The sequence below is a fragment of the Callorhinus ursinus genome, unplaced genomic scaffold (assembly GCF_003265705.2).
Source record: "Callorhinus ursinus isolate GAN/ISIS: 27379988/994484 unplaced genomic scaffold, GSC_fseal_2.0 scaffold31, whole genome shotgun sequence".
NCBI classification, from domain to species: Eukaryota; Metazoa; Chordata; class Mammalia; order Carnivora; family Otariidae; genus Callorhinus; species Callorhinus ursinus.
This window is the reverse complement of record NW_027397093.1, coordinates 323,501-348,570: the sequence shown is the minus strand read 5'-3', so window position 1 is coordinate 348,570 and position 25,070 is coordinate 323,501. Positions and strand designations below refer to the sequence as shown.

General features: G+C 38.0%; 1 protein-coding gene across 10 annotated transcripts in view; it reads left to right on the top strand.

Annotated features, from left to right (window-relative positions):
• SHLD2 (shieldin complex subunit 2) overlaps positions 1 to 25,070 on the top strand; it is an 82,111-nt gene that overhangs the window by 40,478 nt on the left and 16,563 nt on the right. For 3 of the 10 annotated variants that reach the window (XM_025880405.2, XM_073878686.1, XM_025880406.2), the window contains exons 3-6: positions 9,723 to 11,252; positions 14,931 to 15,038; positions 19,998 to 20,192; positions 20,354 to 20,488. In XM_025880405.2, coding sequence (XP_025736190.1) covers positions 9,728 to 11,252; positions 14,931 to 15,038; positions 19,998 to 20,192; positions 20,354 to 20,488 — 1,963 coding nt within the window. In that variant the 5' untranslated portion in view covers positions 9,723 to 9,727. Of the gene's footprint in view, positions 1 to 8,631; positions 9,358 to 9,722; positions 11,253 to 14,930; positions 15,039 to 19,997; positions 20,193 to 20,353; positions 20,489 to 25,070 lie in introns of those variants that run through there. The other 7 variants (XM_073878688.1, XM_025880409.2, XM_073878691.1 and 4 more) reach the window with 5 other exon arrangements.

Here is a 25,070-nt window from a genome sequence, read left to right as displayed (position 1 = left end):
TAACCATGTATTTTTTCTGTGCTATATACCTGCTTACCTTCTTACCCCATTTTATTTATTACTTTGTGTGCCCGTTTGTGCACGTGCTTGCAAACTCCTCATATATTAAGGATATTCATCCAAATGTAATTTAAAATTCACTGGTTTCTTTTCTATTCAGACATATCTAGGGAAATGCAAATATAACAGCAGTAAAGTAGCTCAGTACCCTTACTAGTAAAATTATTTTTTCAGGTGCTAACAAAGTTGTGTCAAGCTGGAACTCTCAGTTGTCATCTGTGGCATTATAAACTGTTCAGTTCTTTTGGAAACAACACGATAATACATATTAAGAGCCGTAACAATGGACATATCTTTGACCCAATAATCCCATACCTGGGAGTTTACTACCAGAAAATAATTGAAAAGTGATGTTGAATGCCCCAAATCATTTATTGCAGCAAGGGCTATACTAATGACAAGTTAGAAACAAATTAATGAATTGGAGAGTAATGGTTAACTAAATTAGATTCATCATTAGAGTATTAAGTGAGCACTAAAAATGATTAGGAAGATTGTAGATTGACATAAAAGCATGGCTCTATAAAACCATTGAAGCAGAATACAAAATTATTTCAATTTTATGGTTATAACTATGTAAAAATACACAGAAAAAGCAAAACTTTGGAGGAAACACCACGGGTTGGTTTTTGTTTGTCTTACCAAGTATGTGTGTGTAGAATTTCCGAGGTTCGAGACTAACATTTACTGAGGGAGTACCGTGTGCCCATCTCACAACAACACTGTAAGACGGGGCATGATGTTATTCTCAAAGGACAGATAAAGAAACTTAATTCTCATTTGACATGTAAAGAGATTTAACTTTTTTTTAAAGATTTTATTTATTTATTTGAGAGAGAGAATGAGATAGAGAGAGCATGAGAGGGGGGAGGGTCCGAGGGAGAAGCAGACTCCCCGCTGAGTAGGGAGCCTGATGTGGGACTCGATCCCAGGACTCCAGGATCATGACCTGAGCCGAAGGCAGTCACTTAACCAACTGAGCCACCCAGGCGCCTGAGATTTAACTTTTTATTATAGTTTTCAGATATCTACAAAAGTAGCAAGAATAGTAATTATGAGCCCCGTGTAACTATCACCTACCTTCTACAATTTCAAGTTTACATTTTTAGTAAGTTGCAGAGCTGTAACCCGTATCTATCCTACTCTGAAACCCATGCTTCTCATCACAACCCTGTCTTGCCTCTTCATTTTGTCATTTAATGCTATTGAATAACTTTATGATGCTTAGCGTTTTTGGTAAAATGGACATGGAAAGGCATTAAAACAGTGAGTTTTATAAGGCGGAGAAAGCACTCTTTTAACCACATATATTTTGTAATAAGCATTTTTAGTTGCAGTGTTCTGCAAAGACAAAACTTGCTGATACAGTTCATCCTGTTTTATAAATCTTTGACCCATTCATCAGACTCTGACCACTCTAAAGATAAAGGGTTATGGCTGTATTGGTCTTTCTGACTGAAGTGGCCTTCTGCAGGTTGAGAAATTGGCTAATTATTAACTACGGTAATGGATATGTACTTGCAAGTTTCATCTGGTATCTTAATGAGCCTTAACCCTCTGAGTATACCCCAAACATATCCTAGAATCATTGCAATTTATCAGTTGTCTATATGCTTGATAAATATTTTGTTTCCCCCTGCCCTCACCACGTCCTATTCCCCTGTTCACACATTCACAACTCCTGTCAATTATAGGATTTTGTAGCAGCAGTCTTAGATATAAAGACCTTCAAAAAAATTCCTCTTTAAAAAAAAAAAATTCCTCTTTTTTAAATTAACAGGACCATACTTTCTAGTCCATTTTTTGGTGTGTGTGGGGGAAGTTCCACACTTACAGGAAGTGTATATTTAGACAAGTAAAGGCATACTGAAATAATTATTAGGGACAGATAACCTTGTGTTTTATAGAACTGATTCATTTCAGACATCTCTTGTCCTGGGAAATCTTCTCTGAACTCTCAAGATGTCCTTTGTCACCCCTGTGTGCTTTCCCATCTTCCCCTGCCCGGAGGGCACCTAGGGCTCTGAATCTTGGGGACCTATGGCCTCATGACCTTGTAACTATAAACCATACTAGAGTTAAGTCCAAGGGCTGTATAATCCAGTCTGGATACAGCGTCATTTGGTCAGATTTTCCCTTCCAAGAAAGAGGCTAAATAGAATATTGCTTTTTTATTTACTGTGATTTTATCAAATATAGTAAGATTAGAAGTATGTCTGACATTAGGGCATGTGGTTGGTTAAATATAAATTGGTAAAGCATAATTGGATATTTTGTAGTTAGATGAATGAGACGGGATGAAATTCTGCAGTGTTGTGTGGAGTGAAAAGAAGTGGTCCAAGAAGAAAGAGAGAAAGAACCAGAGAGGTAGAGGAAATAGGAAAGCATAGCAAGCATTCCAGAAACAGAGGGAAGAGAGTTTTACAATTAGAGTCGTCCAGTACTGTGGGTACTTATTTGATGATTTGCACTTCACTGTTGTCTCAACAGAGGTAAGAAATAGAAGTCCTATTGTAGGACATTCAGGAGGAAAGGTTAAGTGAGGACACAGAAGCAGTGAGTGTCTTAGAGTCTCTGTAAACGTTCTCGAGACTTCCTGTAGCACGTGTGTCTCTTGGATAAGGCAACTGAAGCTGCTTTCCTGGCTCCTGTGCTGGGGTGTGGAGGAGGGGGACTTGGGGGCTGTATTGTACTCCTTTTTTTCTGAATTTATTTAAATTTAAATTTGTCACTAACTGTAGTCCAAAGAGCCTAGGAAAAATGCAGATAATGGGCAGTCCTGCTTTGGTTGGTTGCCCCTGCCTTCTGGGGACACCCCTGCATTTAATCCTGTGGCAGCTCAATATCACTATTTTATAATTGTCATTTTATCACTCCCATTACACTATAAGCTCCTTAAAGCTCCTCGTTGTCGTGGCTGACTTCCCATTACCTAGCATAATGCCCAGCACATAGTATTAAGTATTTGTTACATGAAGGATTGAATGAATAAACCAACAATTGTCTGTCCCTTAAGCACAAAGTCATTCCAATCTGATGCTCTCACAGAATCGAAAAAGAACATTTCAGGAAAAAGGAACTTATAAAAAGTTTGAAATGGCAGTAAGATAAAGATCAAAAACTGACCTTTGGATTTGGCTAGTAAAGGGCATTGGTTTTCATAGTAAAAAGCGTTATAGCAAAATGATTGGAGTAAGAGCCATATTTAAGTGAGTTGAAGAATAAATGAGAATTAAGAACAAAGAAACAACGTAGAAGTTTTTTTTTTTTTTTCAAAAAAGATTTTTATTTGAGAGTTTGCGAGAGCGAATGAGCAGGGGGAGCAGCAGAGGGAGAGGGAGAAACACGTTCCCCATTGAGCAGGGAGCCTGACACGGGGCTCGATCCCAGGAGCCCTGGATCATGACCTGAGCTGAAAGCAGACACTTAACCGACTGAGCCACCCAGGTGCCATAGAAGTTTTTTTTTGTTTTTTGTTTTTTTTTGTTTTAAGAAACCATTGGAGAGAAACCTAGAGATTTGAGAGAGGGAAGGTCATTATCATAGTAATTTTATGCATTTGATTTGAATATAAGTATTCTCACCTGCATGTCAGCATATTTTATTTCTCCCTCTTCTGCTTGATTTTAATACATCTTTACAACTTGAAGGTTTTGGCTGTGCTATTTGGGAGCCCCCTAGTGGCCAATTTAACAATGACATATAAGTAGTCAAATGTTGATTGATCCACTAGACCTTATGCAGATTATTCTGTGAGGAAGGTAATTAGTGAGGCTTAGTCCTCTTTTATCTGTCAAAACTTGACACCTAAGCTTGCTGTAATTTTGTTTCCATAGTAATAATTCACTATTATAAACCTTGAAAATTGCAGTATATCTTTGTTTAGTTGCTAACACATTACTAACTGCCATCATTGTGCTCAACTCTTAACTCTGCAGTGTTAGATTTAGGTCCATTGTTCTCCAACTATTGGACCATCATCTTCAGTTTGGAGATTGTGAAAGAAAAGCCTGATTACCAAGCAAAAAAGATATGATTATTATGAAAATAACACATATTCGTTATTCATCACAATAAAACTTTTAAAATATAGAAAAATTTTAAAAATCATCTTTAATGTTGCTTCTTAATGTTTTTCTTTCTAGGATTTTTTTATATTATAAAATATATCTGGGAACTACTGGGTGGCTCAGTTGATAAGTGTCTGCCTTCGGCTCAGGTCATGATCTTGGGGTCCTGGGATTGAGCTCCGCATCAGGCTCCCTGCCCGGCAGGAAGTCTGCTTCTCCCTCTCCCACTCCCCCTGCTTGTGTTTCCTCTCTCTCTCTCTCTCTGTCAAATGAATAAATAAATAAAATCTTTAAAAAAAATAAAATATATCTGAACAATATAAGGAACACTTCTTTAACCACACCTCATTTAAAAAAAAAAAGCATGTTCAGTACAGTTCAAGTCCTTTGTGTACCTTTACCTCATTCCTCCCTCCTGAAGGTAACCACAGTCCTGAATTTGGTGTATTATTCTCAGGCATATTTAAAAATTCAGTATATCATAATTTAATACTGACAGCTATACTTGTGGTGAACATAGCATAATGTATAAACTTGTCAAATCAGAATCACTGAATTGTACACCTGAAATTAATGTAACATTGTATGTCAACTATACTCAAATTATAAAAAATTTTTTTGTAAAGATTTTATTTATTTGACAGAGAGAGAGAGACACACAGCAAGAGAGGGAACACAAGCAAGGGGAGTGGGAGAGGGAGAAGCAGTCTCCCTACTGAGTAAGGAGCCTGATGTGGGGCTTGATCCCAGGACCCTGGGATCATGACCTGAGCTGAAGCCAGACATTTAACCGACTGAGCCACCCAGGCACCCCCCCTTCTTAGAAAATATTTTATTTACAAATTGTTTTTTTTTCATGTAAAATTGTATTTGTGGGGAGCCTGGGTGACTCAGTTGGTTGAGCATTTGATTGTTGATCTCAGTTCAGGTCTTGATCTCAGGGTCATGAGTTCAAGCCCGGCACTGGGCATGGAGCCTACTTAAAAAAAAATTGTATTTGGAAGATGTATCCATATTGACATGTAACTCTTGGTTACTTTTTTTTGCTGCCACATGGTAATCTTTCTCTGAATATTCCATGATGGATCCATTTTCCTCTTCATGGACTTTTAGATTCTAAACTTTTGCTTAAAAAGTCTCCATGATCATTCTTGTACATGTTTTCTTGTGTATATATACATGTATATGTATATGTATATGTATATGTATATGTATATGTATATGTATATGTATAAATAAAACCCCCTGAGTTCTCCGGGGCAGAAACTTGGAAGTGGAATTATTTGGTTATGTGGTATGTGCATCTTCAGCTTTACCAAATTGTTCTTCAAAGTGGAATGCCAACTTACTATTCTACCAGCAGTGTAAGAGTTCTTCAATCTTGGCTATCGTTAGACTGCTTAAATCTTTCTGCGGTCCTGTGAGTATGAACAGTATTTCTTAAGAACAGCAAAGAGAAGACTTGTATTATAGGATATTTAAAGCATGTGTGAAAGCAGAGTGATTAGTGCAGTGAACCTCTATGTGTTTTGTCACCCTGATCAACGCATGGCCCTTCTTGTTTTACCTACAACCTTACTCCATTTCCCTTCCCAGGGTTCTAAAGGAATCTGAGATGTCACCCTGTCTTATCTGCAGACACTCATGCATCTCCAGCACTAACTCTTTCATATATGGCCTCGGTAGCATTATCTCACTAAAAAATAAAAACAATCCCTTAATGTTATTAAATTTAGTTTCTCTAGTAGTTTTGTAATATTTTTACATTTGTGTCTTCAAATCAGGATCTAAATAAGGTTCATACATTATAATTGATCTCAGCCTGCAGATTCCCTCTGTTTTCCCATACAACATCTACCTTGTGATGTTAGCAGTCATTAATGATTATTGCCAGAAAAATCCACTCATTCATCAGGAGTTGCAAAATGGTGCTATTCTGTCATTTCTTTTTTGTTTGTTTATCAGCAGGATACCTCTGTAAAGAGAGCTTTTTTCTCTTCAAATAGCTGGTCTTCTTGAGATACTGTTAGTAAAGAAAGAAAGGATAAAATTCTTTCCTTTCATTCACCACCTTTTAAAGCAATTACTTTGTTGCCAGTATCCTCCCAAGGTCATCACTGAGTTTGTTTTAGTTATCTTTATGAACTCATGGGTTTAAACAAATTTGGTGTGTTCCAATCTATTATAGTAATCATTCCAAATGATGCTCAGATTGCTCAACTTTGGCCAGTGGGAACCTCTTTAAGTTGGCTCCTGAATTCTTTTGACACCCTCCTGGTAGTCTCTGATAGTTTTCTTACTTTCTGGTGTGACGAGATATTTCACATTCACCTTGTACATTTCTTGCTCCAGACCTGAAACCAGCCATTTCTCTAAGGAGTTCTGGCCACATGGCCATCATCTGCATAACATACACCAAAATTCCAGTTTCTCAGAAAGAAAGCAAGTGTTCATCACACATTGTTTACATAGGTAGTTTAGGCAGGGTGAGCCATTTTTATCAAAGAATGGTGGGAATCCTCCTGGAATCTAAATTCCTAGACGCCAGCCTGGGCCCACCTTGCAAGCCAGCCTTTTTAAGGACAATAGTCCGACGCCTGCTGTGTTGACTCTTTTCTGCACAGCTGCCTGTTGGATATTTTGTGGCGATGAAGAGTAAGTAGAAAGTTGGTTAAGGAGTCAGGAGTTCAGAGGAGAGGTTGTGATGGAGGTATACATGTGATAGTCATTAGCGCAGAGAAGGTATTCAGAGCTGGGAGTGAGTGAAGTCACCTAGGGAGTGGGCCCAGAGAGAGACTCAAGGACTGGCCCTTGAGCACGAAGTTGTGGAGATGAGGAGAAGCCAGCAGAGGAGACTGAGAAAGAGCACCTGGTGAAGTAGTACCACGTGGAATGAGAACCCAGAGGATGTAGTATCCCTAAGGCCAAATAATAGAGTGTTCAAGGAGGGCGAGTTCAGTGGTGTCAAGTGCTGCCAATAGGCTGAGTAAGCTGAAAATGGAGAACTGACTCAGTCAGCATGGCCATGTGGAGGTTACTGGGGACCTTGAAATATGCCATTTCAGTGGAGTGGTTGGGACCAAAGCTTGATGGGAGTGGGTGTAAGAGAGAATGGGAGAAGAGGGAGTATAGACAGTTCTTTCAAGGAATTTGGCTGCAGAGGGGAGCAGAATGGTTGGAGGGGCAAAGGAGCGGAGGAATAACAACATGAAAAAAATAACAGCATGTCTGTATGTTGATGGAGATTCTTCAATACAGAGAGAGAAATCAATCACCTAGGAGAGAAGGGGAGGAATGTTGGAACCTGAGGAAGAGAAAGTGAGTGAGAGATCTAACGTCTAAGTAAGGAGGCTTCGCCTATAAGCATGGACAGTTCATCCGTAGTAACAGGAAGGTGGGCACAGTATCTAATACAACAGGGCTGGGTTGGTAGGTCTGTTGGTGAGAGCTTGGAAACGGAGATGGTAGCACGGTCACCAGCTGCACTCGAGGAGTGGGGAAGAGATGCTGCAGATTTAAAGAGTGGAGAGGTATGGGAGACTTAGCTTAGTGAGTGGATAGGGAAAGATAGATTGTGAGGTACCAGCTGGAGGTTAGTGGTCATGAACTTAAAATGAGACTAGTTTTCAGATAAAGGTTTTTTTTTTTTTTTTTTTTTTCTAGTTACTTCCAGCCATTGGGCTACAGGTGCAGGGTAGGTGGTGATTCAACCAGTGTTTGAGTTCAGCGAGGAGAGCAGTGGAATTAGCCATGTATGCCAGAGAGTGATTTTAACACTGGCCCACGGGATGGAAGCTGGTTAAGGAGGGAAGTGAAGAATGAAGCTGTGAAGATGTGGTGCCTACAATCAGTCGTAGGTCCGCGTGTTCAAGGAGTTGCTGAAGTTGTGCATTTAGAGGGACTAAGTAGGAAGATGGGAGAAACTAATCAGAGCACTGAAAGCTTAAAAAATTAGGGAAGGATGTGCAGTTATGGATAATGGGAGAGTATGTGACTCTAAGAACAGGTAACTGGGTTAAGGTGGAGAATACAGTCACTGAAGGAGAGTGGGTCAAGGAGCCAAGAGGCCAGGGGACTGGAAGGATCATCCACATTGACACTGAAATCACAAGAATTATAATCGGAGAAATTATTAGATTTGGAGAAGGTGACAAGGAGCAAATCCTCAAGGATGATGAGAGTGACTGGAGATGACAGTTGTCATTTCCTGATGGTTCCCGCTTTCTGTGTACTTCCAGACTTCTTGTACTGCCGATGGACTTTCCATGATGCAGAAACTTCTTACCTTTTTACAAAGGACCCTGTGCTCTGATCAAAAGTCCTTAGTCATGCCACGGTTTTGCCTGACTCTGCCTTGTATAGCCGCTGTTCCTTTTGTTTGAAAGCTCTCAGCTGCAGCAGCTCCCTTCCCCAGCAGATGGTCGCTTCCTGTTTATAGTCTGTTGGATTTAGTACATTATTTTCAAAGTATTAGTTTACAGTCACTGTTTTCCTCTCGTTTTGTTTAGGCCAAGAGCCTTATCTGTCTCTTTGTCCCTGAAGCCCTGTGAAAAAGCTCTCAGCAAGCTCTAGGACCAGATCTGGTTCATAAATTCCTTTTGAAAGTCAGTTATTATCGAGTAAATAGGTGTGTGATTCTTCATTTTTTTTTTAAAGATTTTATTTATTTATTTGACAGAGAGACACAGCGAGAGAGGGAGCACAGGCAGGGGGAGTGGGAGAGGGAGAAGCAGGCTTCCCGCCGAGCAGGGAGCCCGACGTAGGGCTCAATCTCAGGACCCTGGGATCACGACCTGAGCTGAAGGCAGATGCCTAACGACTGAGCCACCCAGGGTGCTCCCTGATTCTTCATTTTTAATCTCCGTAAATATGATGCTTGCTTAGATGTGCTTATGTCAGGTGCCACAGTTAATGACAAAAAGTTTAAATCACAACAGATTCCTTTTCTCCAGATATTACAGAATGACTACTCTTAATCTTTTTATTTGTATTGCAGAGAAGACTGAAAAGTATAGGAGTCACTAGTTGTGCTAACATGGGCCTGAGCACCGATGACACGGTCACTTCTACAGCTTGAAGAGAGAGCCTCAAGTCTCAGTTTTTATTTTCTCTCCCTTCCGGTTGGGGCCTTTTATTCTGGTCTTGGGAATGGGGTTCACAGTTGAAGGAAGGAGGCCCCAAAGGTACTGAGATAATCTCTGGAGTAAAGAAAACAGGAAAAGTAAAGGTGACTATAGTATAATGAAACCAATGCTTTCTTTTTCCTTCTCTGCTAACTCGTTATTTAAATGTTATTAAATGTCACTTGATGTTAGTATACTTAGCTTTATTTTTTTTAGTCTTTTTTTTAAGTATCTCATTTAATTTATTGAAAAGAGTCTGTATGTGAGGATTTTTGTGGCAGTTTTGATTTCTCCTTATGATTTCTTATATATTTTTGAATTTTGTAGTTAAGTGGATTACCAGTATAAATAACCTTTATTAATTATGTTTTTGATTCATAGTTTATACATTTGCTTTTGGCATATTATTAAGTTAATATCAATGTATAAAAAAATCTAGTGACAAAATACTCATTTTAATTTTTTTCAGAAACTATGAGTGGAGAATCTCAAGTCCACATTTTTTGGGGTGCTCCGGTTGGTCCATTGAACATGACAGTATCACCAGAACCAACTTCTTTAATGTCTACCGAGAACCCTTGGAAAAAGATTCAGCTTTTATACCACCAACATTCTTTACATCTGAGGGATGAAAACTGCACGCATGAAACTCTTGAAGACAATTCAGTTCTAGAAGCTAATGGCCCTCTAGATTTTCCGAATGCTCACTTTTTAACAAACTCTATGGGTGAACCTATTCATGTGAAAGAAGACTCTATAGATTGTATTTCTGAAACACAGACTGTAAAATCTCAGGAGAGTCCCCCTTTAGGAGTGAGAGAGAGAACCAGCTCCAATGTGCAAATATGTGGGTTTAAGGGCAAAGTTCAGCATTTAACGGAAGAAGAAAAGTTTCAAAATCTTCTCAGTGAAAATAAGAAAATTACAGATGAACAGCATAAAGATCAGTCAAATACATGTGGTCAGAACTTTCAGAAAAACTTCTTTCAGTTAGATCATAAGTGTGCAGCTACACTAGATTTGGTCTGTAGTATGGAAAAGATTAATGTAGGGCTGGGGGCAATTGAAACAAAGTGTGGGCCAACAGAGCATCATGAGGTACAAAACCAGGGTCTGGAGTTCTTTTCCTCTGACACAGAAGATAAGCCAAGGTCCGAAGCTGTTAGAAAGGTCACAGACCTTAAAATATCTACCGATACTGAATTTCTTACTATAATGACCTCCAGCCAGGTTGCTTTTTTATCTCAAAGGAAGTCTAAAGGACAGAATTTTATCAATAAAGGGACTGTAAGCGAACCAAAGGCAAGTCATAGGGAAATAAGAATACTTGAAGATAATTTGACTCAGCCTAATGATGACTTCGCAGGAGGATGTGAAAGTGGACAAAATCAAGCACATTCCCTTGAACTCTTTAGTCCTGTTTGTCCTGAAGCAAAAAGTAGTGACACTCACATGAAGTCTGAGAAAAGTCTCGAAGAAAATAGAGGATCTCAAGCACTTTTCAATTTTGAAGACAAACTGCCACCCAGTGATGTATGTATCGAGTCATATAGCTCAGGAATGCTGTGTTCCCAACTAAATACCTTCCACAAAAGTTCTGTTAAAAGAAGTTGGATCTCTGAAGACAAGTTGGGCCATTCCAAAGCTCTGTCTAAAGTCCTCCAACCATCCAAGAAAATTAAGTTGGTCTCTGATGCAGGAGATCCTACTGCAACAATGGACCAGAGGAATGTGTCTAAATTTAAGGGGATTAAAAAAACATCATTAATACAAAATTGTGATTCTAAAAGTCAGAAGTATAATTGTTTAGTCATGGTATTATCTCCATGTCATGTGAAAGAAATAAGTATAAAATCTGGACCAAATTCTGGCTCTAAAGTGCCTTTAGGAACAATTGTGGTAACGGACCAGTCAGGAATTAGGAAGAAGGTCTTTCTGTGGAGGGCTGCAGCATTTTGGGCACTTATAGTGTTTCCTGGAGATATAATTTTGCTCACAGGTAAGGTCCATCATGGGGTAGTGGTAGCTTCAAGCTGTAGGCTTCCCTGACCTCCCACTTTTAGCCTTATACCCTTTGCCTCTGTGGGAGGCGGCATGATCGATCCCTTTCCCCTATCCAGGTTTGTCTCCTTACCATCGCCCAGTATCCCGTGTTCCTGCCATTTCTGGGCCTTTGCTCTAGCCCTTCTTAGTTCTGTCCCTCCTTGAGGGAGGCCTTGAAGAAGCCTTCCCTGATTGCTTCTCCGTTTCATTCACTATGTTAGCATTCAGGTCATATCATCAGGCTCTTTCTTTGTTTCCTTGTGGTTTTGGCTACATATATCTTATTTTTAAGTGTTTTCTTGAGCTATATTAGCAGTCTTATGATCAAAGGACAGCGTTTCTACTACTTAAACCCTAATGATGCTGTGCACATCACCTTCTTATTGAGGGGACAGATAGAGAATTTCCATTGTGTTTTTAATTATTAAAATTACACTGTCACATTTGGGAATATGGGAAGGAAAAACTGCTGATATTAAAGCAACCTCATATCACCTCCAGTAGAGTTTTGGAGTGTTACCTTCTAGTTATCTTCCCTCTGCTCCTTAAAATGTGTATACGTACATATGTAATAGTTGATATTTATTGGGAACTTACTTTGTGTCCAACCCTGTTTTACGCTTCACATGTATATCAATTCATTGCAACAACTATATAAAGAAGGTACCGATTATTAGCCCATTTTTCACTTTGAGTAAATGGAGACCCAGAAAAGTAAAGCAGTGTACCCAGTTTCACACATCTAGGAAGTGGCAAAGCCAGGATCTCACCTAGACTCCAGAACCCATACTCTTACTATATAGTTGTAATCATAAAGAGCATCGAGTTTTTGTCCTGCTTCTTTCTGACATAAGACATCTAACATTTTTTTTACATGTTCTTCATTAATTGAAAATAAATACACAGTGTATTAGAGCAGAGGCACCAATGATATTAAGGGTGAGTCCCAGACTGGGAGGAAGTTAATTAAGCTCAGTAACCTACCTAAAGAAAGAACGTGGTAGAGAAGAGGGGGTGAGCCTTAGAAGCTTAGAAAAAGAAGACATCAAGGCAGTCATTGGTGGTTCCTACCAAGTGGTTTGCTGGGGGACTGAGAGCCTTGCCTAATATTCCTTAGGTGCTTAGGTAAGAGTCTCAGGTGCATGCTCTCATAAAGAGATACGTGGGATTATAACCGACATGGTTAGCAGAGGCTCGTCCCATTGGCAACGTCATCTTATTTGTTGCTAAGTCAGTTCATATTGCTCCCTCTATTCTGATTCGGTGCTCACCAAGCAGCCCTTGGCTTACGATTTGGCTTCCCAGGTGTAAAGCTGCCAATATGAGAATTGGCTACAAATGCTGTTTCTGTGGTAATTAATGTCTCATTGTAAATTAAAAAATGGTGTTGTGTTTTTCGTTTGTCTCATTAACTTGTTTAATGGGAGCTTATGTTGCAGAGCTGAAATCTATTTTTGGGGTGCCGACAAAATCAGATTCCCAGGTTATCAGGAGAGAACGGGGCCCTGGACCACAGTTATTTTACCACGGCCATTACTGTCCCTGGGTGAACCTCACAGGAAGACTTTTCCTGGCAGATGGAAACTCAAGCCTGCTATCCCTATGTTTTTTCCTAGTGTCCATACAGTTGTTAGCAACTAGGTAACCTTCTATCGAGTGACTTGACTGGTTTACTTAGCCATTTTCCTATTATAGGATATTTAGATTATTTCTATGAGCACCTTTTAAAAAATTAGTTTTTTTTTTTGTTTTGCCTTATTTCCTTAGTAAAAAAGTAATCCACCAATTTCTGAATAGGTTTCTTTTGTTTGTGTGAAACAGTTGGAAACTTAATAGAAAAAAGTGAAATCTATACTTTTCCATTGTCCTAATTAAATACTGAAATTGTATTTACATAGAAATTTATGGGTAAAATCCCATTTTAATTAACAGCATCCAATTGTACATTATTATATCTCCACATTGGATATTTCATACTGTCTACTGACATATACCCCCAAACTTAACGTGTTTCTGCAGCAGATGTATCCCAGCTCACACTGTGTTCAGTGACATAGCTGACCTTTTGTCATTATACTTGTAGCAATATCATGAAGAGGTGCTGTAAGTAAGGACTGTCTAAGGGAGAGTGTTGGTCAGAGTTCAAAGAGGACCTGCCACTGAACTGTGGAAAACCACAGATTTTCAAGAACAAACAGGAGAAGCTCTAGGGCATATCAGTGAGAGGGAATCAGGAGAGCCAGGAGGCAAGGGCTGGGCCAAGAATTCTGCTCCACCCTATCACTACTGATTAGCAAGTCACTAACCCAACCTAGGTTTTACAATCTAGTTTTCTGAAGCCTCTCCTTGAAATCTCTTATTTGTTTCTTTCTGAAGAGCAGGCATCCTGATGGTCAGATGATGATAAGTCTAGAACGCTGTGCTTGCTGTTCCTGGCCAGGCAGTGGGGAGCTGCTGAATGCTTTTTAAACCAGTCAATGGATCGCATTAATGTTCTTGAGAAATCACTCATTAGCACGGGGGCGGGGGGCGGGGAGCGTGGGGGGACACATGGACTGAAGGTGGGAAGGGACCTGTTAGGAGAGAGGGGAATGTATGATATAAAACAGTATTGGCAGGGCCATGGGGAGACTTAAAAGGCAGAGCCAACGGGTGGGGGTTTGGAGACAAAGGTGGGGAAGGAGAGGTAGAAGTCCAGGGATGACTTCACATTTGAATTTACCTGGAGAGTTCCAGAGTGCCAATAAATGAGATGGGTCATATGAGAAGAAGAGCAGGTTTGAGCAATGCTGAGTTTGGGGAGCCAATGGAATATCCACTCAGGAATGTCTGTTTTGCAGTTGTGGATAAATGGGTAAATGGGTTTGAAGCTGGGGAGAGGGTCTGGGTATCAATTTGGAAGTAAGTACTTGGAATACGTGCATCCTTGTTTATCCTTCTTATTATCTCAAAAATTTGCTGCTGTTAGGATATCTTTATACCTCTAGCATTTTATGCACTGATTATATCCTGCCTGGGATCAATATGTCTCTGTCTCTTACAGTTTTTGCTCTACTTGGAATTGTTTCTACCTGTTGGTATATTTAGTTCCACTCTCTGATTCTTCTCTAGGCATCTTAGATTATAGAGCTCTCCTATTGGAAAGTCTCCCAAATCCTTCACTTTTGACATCTAGAGATGAAGATTGCTTTTGAGGGAAAAAATAATTGAAGTCCTTTAAGAATGCCTTATATTCATATGTGCTTATAGCAGAAGGGGTAAATGCATACTAAATATTATTTGCTCTTCTAGGCACTACTGCTTTGGAACCATTACTTTGCTTCCTGGCTCTAAATGATTTGCTTTTAATTTCTCAAAATAGACATTAGAACATTTCTTTTACTTAAACAAAAGCCATTAAACCATTCTTTGTGGAGTAGTGAGCTTCCATACTGATATTGTTCAAATATACAGAAGCAATTTTGTTATTGCTATTTTATTATTTTGTGTCTTTAGGCAGATCATTTAACCCACTTGAACTTTAGTTGCCTGGCATGTGAGAGACATGCATAGTATTTTGCTATGATTGCTAAGTTAATTACGGTGTGAAGGAATTTATGACATGATCAGAAGAACTTTTTTTTCTCCTTTCCAGATGTTACTGTTTATGAAGATCATTGGATTGGTGAGACAGTACTACAATCAACATTTACCAGTCAGTTATTAAATCTTGGGAGTTACTCATCTGTCCAGTCTGAAGAGTGTAAGACATATTTTAAATATAATAATTTCCTAGTATTTAAAGTATATACGCATATTAGAAAAAGCTACAGCAATGTGAGAATACATATGCACAAGGTTATTCAGGGAAGTGCTTATAATTGCAAGACACTGGGAAAAATCGGACTGCGCCTGCATAGCAGAATGACTGATTACATTGTGGTACATTTCCACAGTGAAATACTATGCAGCCGTGAAAAAGAATGAGAAAGAGCTCTGTGAACTGATAGGGAGTGATTTCCAGGATATACTGTTAGGTGAAAAACACAAAGCTCAACAAAGCATACATAGTATGCTTTGTATAAGAAAGAGGGGAGTAATAAAATATATGTGTATCTCATTTGTGCAAAAAAAAAAATGCAGGAAAGAAAACAGAAACTAAAGAGACGAGTTACCTACAGAGTGGGTGGGAAAAGGGACAGAAAGAAGGAGGGAATGGAAATAGGGTAGCATTGAGGCGGAGGGAGTGACGCTTCTCTGAGTGGATCTTTTTGCGTAGCTTTGACTCACCGAGAATCACAGTGCTGCTTCCCAAACCCACAGTAAACCAAATGCAGTGGAGGGAGAAGCCCCAAAGAAATGCCACTAACAAATGAACCTGACCATATTACAAAGGAGGGTGGGGGAAGGCGAGATCAAACCTCAGTAACTGGATTCTGCAAGGCCAAGGACAAAAGGAGGGCATGGGTGCTGCAGTCTGATTAGTAGAAGTGCTTCTTAGAGGGGCGTGGGTTAGCAACGGCCTGGAAACTGGAAGCAACAAAACGTAAAAAGTCAATTTCCAATTTGGGGATTTCTTTAAAAGGTGTAAGTGTTATCCTTTGTTAGGAGTATTTGAAATTGCCGCATCTTGGAGAGCATATTTCCATGGAGCTAAATGAGTTGTAAGTAAAATTCACCATAGTTAATAGATGTTAATACAATAGAAGAGTAAGGAACGTTTTGAAATCATGAAAATAACATGGTATGCAAATATTTTGCAAGGGATCGGGGAGATAAATGTTGTAGGTAGAGTTGGTTTTAAGACTGATTTACATTCAAGTAAGGCTGATCTGTTTCAGTCATTTCAGAAAAATCTTAAGACCTAATTCTAGATGGAGAATATCACATGGAACCCCTGGGAAGCTTCAGGTTTTTTGTAGAACAAAGAGGAGAACCTTGAACTAGTTAGAGAACCTTTAAAGGTTACTTCAAATTATTTCTTTTTATACTTATATAGGAATTTATATTGCCCTGTTTTTCATAGGTTGGTAGCTAACATATATTCTAAGTCTTTTTAATTTGATTTAGGGGAATGGTTATCAGTTGGTACTTTGAGAATATTATAATTGTTTTTCTGAAAGAATAAATCAATTTGATTAGGTTTTTGTTTTTGTTTTTACAAGTACTTACAGCTCATGAAACATTCTTCTGATCAATATATTGTGCTTTTATTTATTTTTATTTATTTTTTTATATATTGTGCTTTTAGAGAAGACGTCTGTTCTTTCCTCATTATAGTGAGGTATTACATGTGATAGGACATAAATTTATCTTAAATATTATTAAATTGAAATGATTAAGTATATAAATCAAAGGTTAATACAATGTTTTCGTGAAGTAGATGATTTTAATTGGAATCTAAGTAATTCCATATTTCTGTATTATAAATCAGGGATAAATAAATACTTGGATATCAGGGATCTTTGTATTTTCCATGGAAAGCTCCACATTATAGACAAAGAATGAAGCCCAGACAAGTTATGTACGAGTTCTCAGAACTCATTGTTGACAGAGTCAGAATTTGAACCCGTTTGAATGTTGATTCCACACGTGCTGGGAATATTGCCAAAGAGGGATCAGGAAGTCTGGTGGATGAATTGGAGCCCCGGATGGAGCTGCTTGGAGTTGGGTTTTGCTGTAATCTAACAGGTCTTATGTCTTCCTCTCTTGCACTCATCCCGCTTTCATGCCATCTGTCCTTTTCTCTTATGCTCCTTGCTTTGTTAGCGATACCACCTTTGCTTCATAAAAGTCATGGAGAAATGGAGTCATCTTAACTAGAATGAATTTCAGGTATCAGGTTCTAAAAACCTTAAAACATTTGTTTTTATCCATGCGCTGAGCAGTGCAAGGAATCTTGATGCCATCTTTCATCTTTTCTGTACCCTCTCCATCTCATTGTTTTTTGGAGTCCACCTCTGAACTGTTTCACAGATCTGTCACCCCTCGTCCCTTTATGCAGTCTTGCCTGGTTCCCAGCACTCATTGTCTCCTGCTGGATGGCCACTGGCCTCCTAAGTGTTCTTCCTACTCTCTCTTCTGTGAAAATTGATTCCTCCACATTAAGGGGTCTGTGAGCTTGGATGGGAAGGCATTATGTCTTTACTTTTTCTGATAGCTAACTGAAAATGAGCATCTGCTTCCAGTATGCATGAGACAATAATCCACAGTAATATTAGCAGTACTTGGGGCTTGGTCACCAATGGAGAGCACATATATTTTCATATCACATATTATAGTTGTCGAAGATAACTTGAATATCATCTATGCCCGTCACTACTTTGAAATTACAGTAGTTATTACATACTCTATTATATATTGTTATTTAATGTACTAATGAGGCACAAATTATCTGTTGAAAAATATTTGATTGCTGTATTTCCATATAGTCGGTTTTGCAATCTTACTTTATACATTGAAAAAGACTATTTTGTTATGAAAATGCTCTATAATTAGATAATGGTAGTAGTTGCACAACATTGTGAAATACTAAAAAACACTGAATCATACACTTTATTTAAAAAAATTTATTTTTAGGGTGTTATGCTGAGTGAAATAAGTCAATCAGAGAAAGAGATGTATCATATGACCTCACTGATATGAGGAATTCTTAATCTCAGGAAACAAACTGAGGGTTGCTGGAGTGGTGGGGGGTGGGAGGGATGGGGTGGCTGGGTGATAGACATTGCGGAGGGTATGTGCTATGGTGAGCACTGTGAATTGTGCAAGGCTGTTGAATCACAGATCTGTACTTCTGAAACAAATAATGCAATATATGTTAAGAAAAAAAAAGAAGAAGATAGCAGGAGGGGAAGAATGAAGGGGAATAAGTCAGAGGGGGAGACGAACCATGAGAGATGATGGACTCTGAAAAACAAACTGAAGGTTCTAGAAGGGAGGGGGGTAGGGGGAAGGGTTAGCCTGGTGATGGGTATTAAAGAGGGCACATTATCCATAGAGCACTGGGTGTTATGCACAAACAATGAATCATGGAACACTACATCAAAAACTAATGATGTAATGTATGGTGATTAACTTAACAATAAAAAAATTAAAGGAAAAAATAAAAAAATTATTTTTATTTTTATTTTTTTAAGTAGGCTCCATGCCTAACATGGGGCTTAAACTCACAACCTTGAGATTTAGTGTTGTGTGCGCTACCAACTGAGCCAGCCAGATACCCCAAATTATACACTTTAAAAGGGTGAATTTTATATATGTGAATTATAGCTCAGTAAAACTTTTTTTTAAAAAAATACTATTCTGATACTCATATGCTTCATCAGACTACCAGAAGCATCTGTAATATGTAAGGGAGTACAGATCCCTTTCTCTTTACTTGGAAATATACCCCGTCCTCCATTTACTACCTAGAAAACTAGGACATTTTTTTCCAAAACCCAGCTCAAATATTCCTTCAATAAAGCCTCTTCCAACTTGCCTGGGCAGTTGTTTCTGTGTGTTCTTGGGAAGGCTTACATGTATCTGTTATACTCTAAGCCCAGTGTTTGTTACTGACTATCTCAAGGTTGATAAGTCCTTCAGTGTGAGTATCATGACGAGATACGTCTTTGTATCCCTAGCACCTGGCATAATGCCTGGCTCCTAGTGGATGGTCCTCTGATGAGTAAATGAATAATGAGGCTTTAGTGTAGCATAAGAAATACATTAGGATGAAAATGTTAATGGAAGGAAAGAAGAATCATTTGTTTTTTTCCTCCTGAAATCAGCAAATAGACCCAACCTTCTAAAAAAGTACTTAACTGCTTTTTGCTAAGATCTTATTTTGGTCAACAATCCACTATATATTCAAATGTACCTCCCTTACCTTCAGGGAAATTAAAATTTAATCAGCAAGCCTCATCAATCTGTCCATCTGAAATGTGTGCATTTTATTGTATGTGAAGTATATCTCAAAAAATGAGAAAACATTGAAACAAATAATTAAAACATAGAGGAAAACATCTAAATGACACAAGGACCGAAGAACTAAACAACTAATCTAACCATCAGGAGAGATATTACAACGTAGCATATGCTCAAATGCCACATGAAAGCTGGAGAGAAAAGCTCTCTACGGGAAGAAGTCACTGGGAGCCACTCTATGGTGGTTGTTTTTCTGTGTAGTATTTGCATAGATAGAGGGGATGAAGCATTGCAGCCAGTGAGAGTGGTGAGGACCGAGGCTTGGAAGTGGGGAAGAGGAAAGCATGTTCAGGGAAGGAGTCATTAGGTGACTCAAGTGTATGGCAGATGAGAAACATAAAAGTCTTGAGAAAGAATAGAAGTGGTTGGGATGGTCAGGGAAGGTGTGAGCAAATCAGACTGCAGGGATTAGGGAACTGATTGGGTAAAGCAGGGTAATGGAGGGGTCAACAGAAATAACCGAAATACTGGTCTTGGTTAATTGGTAGAAAAATGATATTATTAACAAAATAGAGAAGGGAACAGGGCAAGTTGTTTTGGAGATGGTAAATAATTCTAATTCCCTTGGTTAAAAATAGCAAGCTTATTTGTACACCTAAGCATTTAAGAAAAAGTTACATATTTTTAGAAATGAGAGCATGTTTTCCATTTAATCACACTTTACAACATAAAATACATTTCTAAGAAAATATTGTGTTGTTAAAAAAATATAATTTTGCCATCTTTCATACATGTGTGTGTCTTTCTTTCTTAGACTCCAATATAGTTAATGATGTTGTACTTCGAGACTTACTGGCATATGTGTCTTCAAAACATTCCTATCTCAGGGATCTTCCTCAGAGGCAGCCCCAGAAAATGAACAGTATAGAATTTGTAGATTTGGAGCAGCTGCAGCCAGACGTATTGGTCCACGCAGTACTAAGAGTTATTGATATCACTGTACTGACAGGTAAATATTGGGGCACCGTCTTGATTTTAGATTATAAAATAATTAAGATACCAGACTTTTGTAGTGTATCATTTGGTTATCACTATTATATTTATCATTGGACATTAAACTAAGGTGTCCTATGTGATAAAGTAATGCTGGCTGAAATATTTCTTTTCCAGAGGCATTATACAGTTATAGAGGACAGAAGCAAAGGAAAGTTATGTTAACAGTGGAACAGGTCCAAGGTCAACATTATGTGCTTGTATTATGGGGTCCTGGAGCAGCCTGGTACCCTCAACTTCAAAGGAAAAAAGGTAAATATACCAAAAAGCATTTAACCTATTTATAGTTAGGTAAATGATTAATGCTTATGAGCTGAAGATGAAGAGCATCTTAAGAGATTAAGATAGACTACATTCAAAATAGTAGGTGATCATAATTGAATATTCATCTTTGGATTTCTTCTGTTATGATTTTATACCTCCTGTAAGCAATTTCGTGATCTAAAAAGTCCTCTCTAATTAACAGAGGCAAAAGAAAAGTTTCCATTTATTCCCAGGTTTACTACTTTACCTTTTTAGTGAAGATCTTATCTCCTTCAGGAAACGTTCTTTAAAAATTGAAATCTGGAGACACTTCTACAATTTTTGTCCAGCCAAAGTACTCTGATAAATAAACGTCTCTCTGGTTATAAGGCAGATGTTAGGGGAGCTGCATTAACCCTTTCAAGTCGCAGTGTTACTGTTTTGTAAATTAGTGTCTTCCAGGTTTTTATACCAGTTGTTTTAAAAGTGTGGACTATTAGCCATCCATAGAATGTTCATGTTTAAAATATGACCCGTGACGCCATTTTTCTTTAAAGCATGAGTTACTAATAATTTATGATGAATTTAATTAAATGGCATTGATGTTTCAATAAAATGGTATAATATCTTGATTTCAGTATTATATTGTGAGATCCTTTTGTTGTAACAGTCAGAAATAGTTTAATTAGTGGCTTGCGAGTTATTTTGTCCTGCTGAATTAATCCAGAGATTGGTTAGGTGTGTGACTCATTCTTTTTTACCTGAAAGAGTTAATGCCTCTTCCCCAAATTCTACCTACAAAATGGTTATCTAAGGATAGGATCTGTCACATTCTCTCTCTTAATCATTAATAGCCTATAACCAGGATTTGAGGTAAGTCTGACTTTTGACTTTTATGTTAGGATCAAACAATGGCAAATATTTGTTCAGTTGAGAAATCTGACAAACATGTGTCAGTGGTAGACTGACCATAGTTATTGACCACTATATCATAGCTGGGAACATGAGTCTAGTGCATGTGGAACAAAATGTAGGTCAAAGGTGCTATTCCATTTGCGAAGGAGATGTAGCAGACTGCTCCATGCTTACTATGAATATTCTTCTAAAAGTTGTAGTTATTTGGCTAATAGAAGAGACATTCTAGTTCTCTCTAGACAATTCTATGGTATTTAGGTTAATACTGGAAATTTGTGAATCCAGGAATTAAGATATAGTTGTTCTTTGTTCATTCATTCATTCAGCATACTTTTATAATCATCATTTTTAAGTTTTGACATCCACCTCAATACCTCAAAATTATTCTTTTCAAAATGGGAAAGTACCAATTTTGAAGGCTCATCTAAGTAAGTGATTCTACTTTCAGAAACTGTTAGCATTTTATCTATTCATTTAGTATTTCTTGAGGTGTTCTCTGTATTAACCTCCATACTGGGCACTGGTTTTCCTTGTTCCTGAAGATAACATTGAGATGATATAATCAGAAATGATCATCAAGTAGTCATTGTTGAATACTGGAGATCACAGAGTTGATGTTTTGGGGAGAAATAATAAGAAATCCCCAATTCACATTCTTTCAAAATATGCATGGGAATTTGTAGCAAGGACTGATCACAGTTTAGGTCCTAATGAGGGTGGACTAGGGGCATACACTACACTTCTTAGGAATAATTGGGTACATAAAAGAAGCTATGCAGAACTAAATGCCATTCCAATGCAATATTCTGAAAGTATTTAACAGAAGTCTAATATTTTAAAAATATAACAAATTATAATAAAGTACTCTGTGACATTACTAATTAAGCACAGAGTAATGCAAATGATCCCAACGTTTGTAATTATACTTAATGCAAAATCATAGTTATGTCTGTATGGAGGTTTGAAATCTATTCACATCCTTAATTCATGATTCAAATATAGAAATGTATTAGAAATTGTCTCAATACCAGTCTCCTTCAGACCTACTGGTCTAATCTGCACACGACTCCTTTCTGTTACTTGATTTTGCCAATCTTTTTCCTGCCTTGGGATCTTAAGTTTACATGTTTCCTCTGCCTAGAGTGCTCCCCCCTACAGGTCCCCGCATGGATGTCTCCTTCATTTCTCAGCTTCAATGTCATATCCTCAGGGGGGCCTCACACATACATAATCGTTATCAGATTCGCTCTTTGAGGTCCATTCGTGCCACTTAACACAATCAGGATTATCCAGCTTATTCGCTTGCTTGCTAATTAACTAATTTTCTCCATAGATTATAAATTCTGTGAATACAAGCATTCTGCTAAGCTTGTTCAGCCCTGTATCCTCATTACACAGCACTGTGCCTGCCCTCGTAGTGCTTTCTTTGTGAATGAACGAATGAAGAATAAAATACAGATCAAGCAACCACTCAAAGTCTCCAGTCTTGAAGGAATAAGAGACTCAAGTTTGAGGAGGGAATAACTTTGTTTCAAATGATAATACAAAATCACCAGTTTGAAAATGCATGCACACAAGGTTTTGGCAACGTGTGGAATGTATTAACAAATTATATTTAAACTTGGGCACAGAGGGCTTTTAGTGAACTGAACTAGAACTCTTCTCTGGTTAACTTAACCAATTAAGGGTCATATATTTGAAGTACACAGGAGTATCTCATGGTACATAGGGTAAGAGTGCTGATGGGTTCAGGGGTACTTAAGAACCAGGAGCTGAAATGCTTTGTGAGTCCCGGGCAGCTTCTCCAGCTGTCTGCTTTATTCACTCAGTGCAGACTTTTTCTGCTTTTCAATCATATGGAAGGCAGCAGAAGATGCTTACTCTGTAGCTCCTGATTTTCCTTTTCCTTTTAAGAGACCAGTCCATTTCCAAATTCCCAGCAAAGAAAATCTGATTGCCCAGACTGAATTTGATTCAATCAACTATGGCCTCGGGGACAGGGTGGCAAAGTAGAATAGGAATGCCTGAGCTTGTTTCAGAGGGTCAGGGAACAGATGAGAGGGTCACTTGTGGTCTGGGTGGACACACAAAGGTATTCGCCACCAAAGATATGAATGTTCACTAGCCCAGAAAGACATATGTGATGTTACTATTTAGTTTAAAAAGTAGATTATAAAATTTCATGTATAATAGGATCCCATTTTAATAAAGCAGGTAGGTGAGTATGTGTATACATGAAAAATTTGGAAATACAGATATTAAAATGCTAGCAATGGCTACGTGTGTTTTTTTCTTTATGCCTTTAGTTTGAATTTTGCACATGTGTGAATCTGCATTTATTTTTTACACATTTAGTAAAAACTTCAAACTTAGTAAATAGAGAATAATATAATGAAGTACCCATTATAGTACCCATTATACCCATTATATTAGAACATTGGCCAATCATATTTCATCTATTGCTACTCTTTTCTTTTACTGTATAATATTTTATAGTAAATATATTTTATTTATAATTAAATCAAGCTTTTTCCTTTTGAAAAGAAGAGCAGATAAGGTTTGAAATAGCTAGTTAACAATTTGAAAACAAAATAGAATTAAATTTATACTTCATATTTATGCCAAAATAAATTCCAGATGCATTAGAGATTCAATTTTTTTTTTTTTTAAGAAAGAAACAGTAGTAGAAGAAAATATAAGAAAACTTATTTGGAATGTAAAGATTGGTAGGTTAAACAAAATGCAGCAACAGGAACTATACATAAAAATCACCATATACCAAATTACAAGGCAAGTGAAAAACCAGGAAAAAAAAGTTGCATTTTGTCAGAAAATAATGCAATAAACAAAAGACAAATATCTGTAAGTATAAATGGGCCATAGATATGAACAGGAAGTCCCCAAAGAAGAAATAAAAATGGCCAATGAATGTATGAAAAAAATTTACTTATTAGTAATTGAAGGTACACAAAATAATGACAGTACATGATTTTTCTCCTGAGTAATTGATAGAGAACATAAAGGGGAACAGCCACTCTCATGAACTATTGGAAATGTAAATTGGCAAAATCTTTCTTGAGGACAACCGACAGTGCTTTATGAAAACTGAATTTGGAACCCTCAGTTTGTTTTTCAGAGTCCATCATCTCTCATGGTTCGTCTCCCCCTCTGACTTACTCCCCTTCATTCTTCCTCTCCTGCTATCTTCTTCTTTTTCTTTTTTCTTAAAATATGTTGCGTTATTTGTTTCAGAAGTACAGATCTGTGATTCAACAGTCTTGCACAATTCACAGTGCTCACCGTAGCACATACCCTCCCCAATGTCTATCACCCAGCCACCCCATCCCTCCCACCCCCAACCACTCCAGTAACACTCAGTTTGTTCCTGAGATTAAGAATTCCTCATATCAGTGAGGTCATATGATACATGTCTTTCTCTGATTGACTTATTTCACTCAGCATAACACCCTCCAGTTCCATGCACGTCGTTGCAAATGGCAAGATCTCATTCCTTTTGATGGCTGCATAATATTCCATTGTGTATATATACCAAATCTTCTTTATCCATTCATCTGTCGATGGACATCTTGGCTCTTTCCACAGTTTGGCTATTGAAAACCGAATTTGGAATACCTTTGGCCTAATAATTACACTTCTAGGAATTTATCATGGCTAT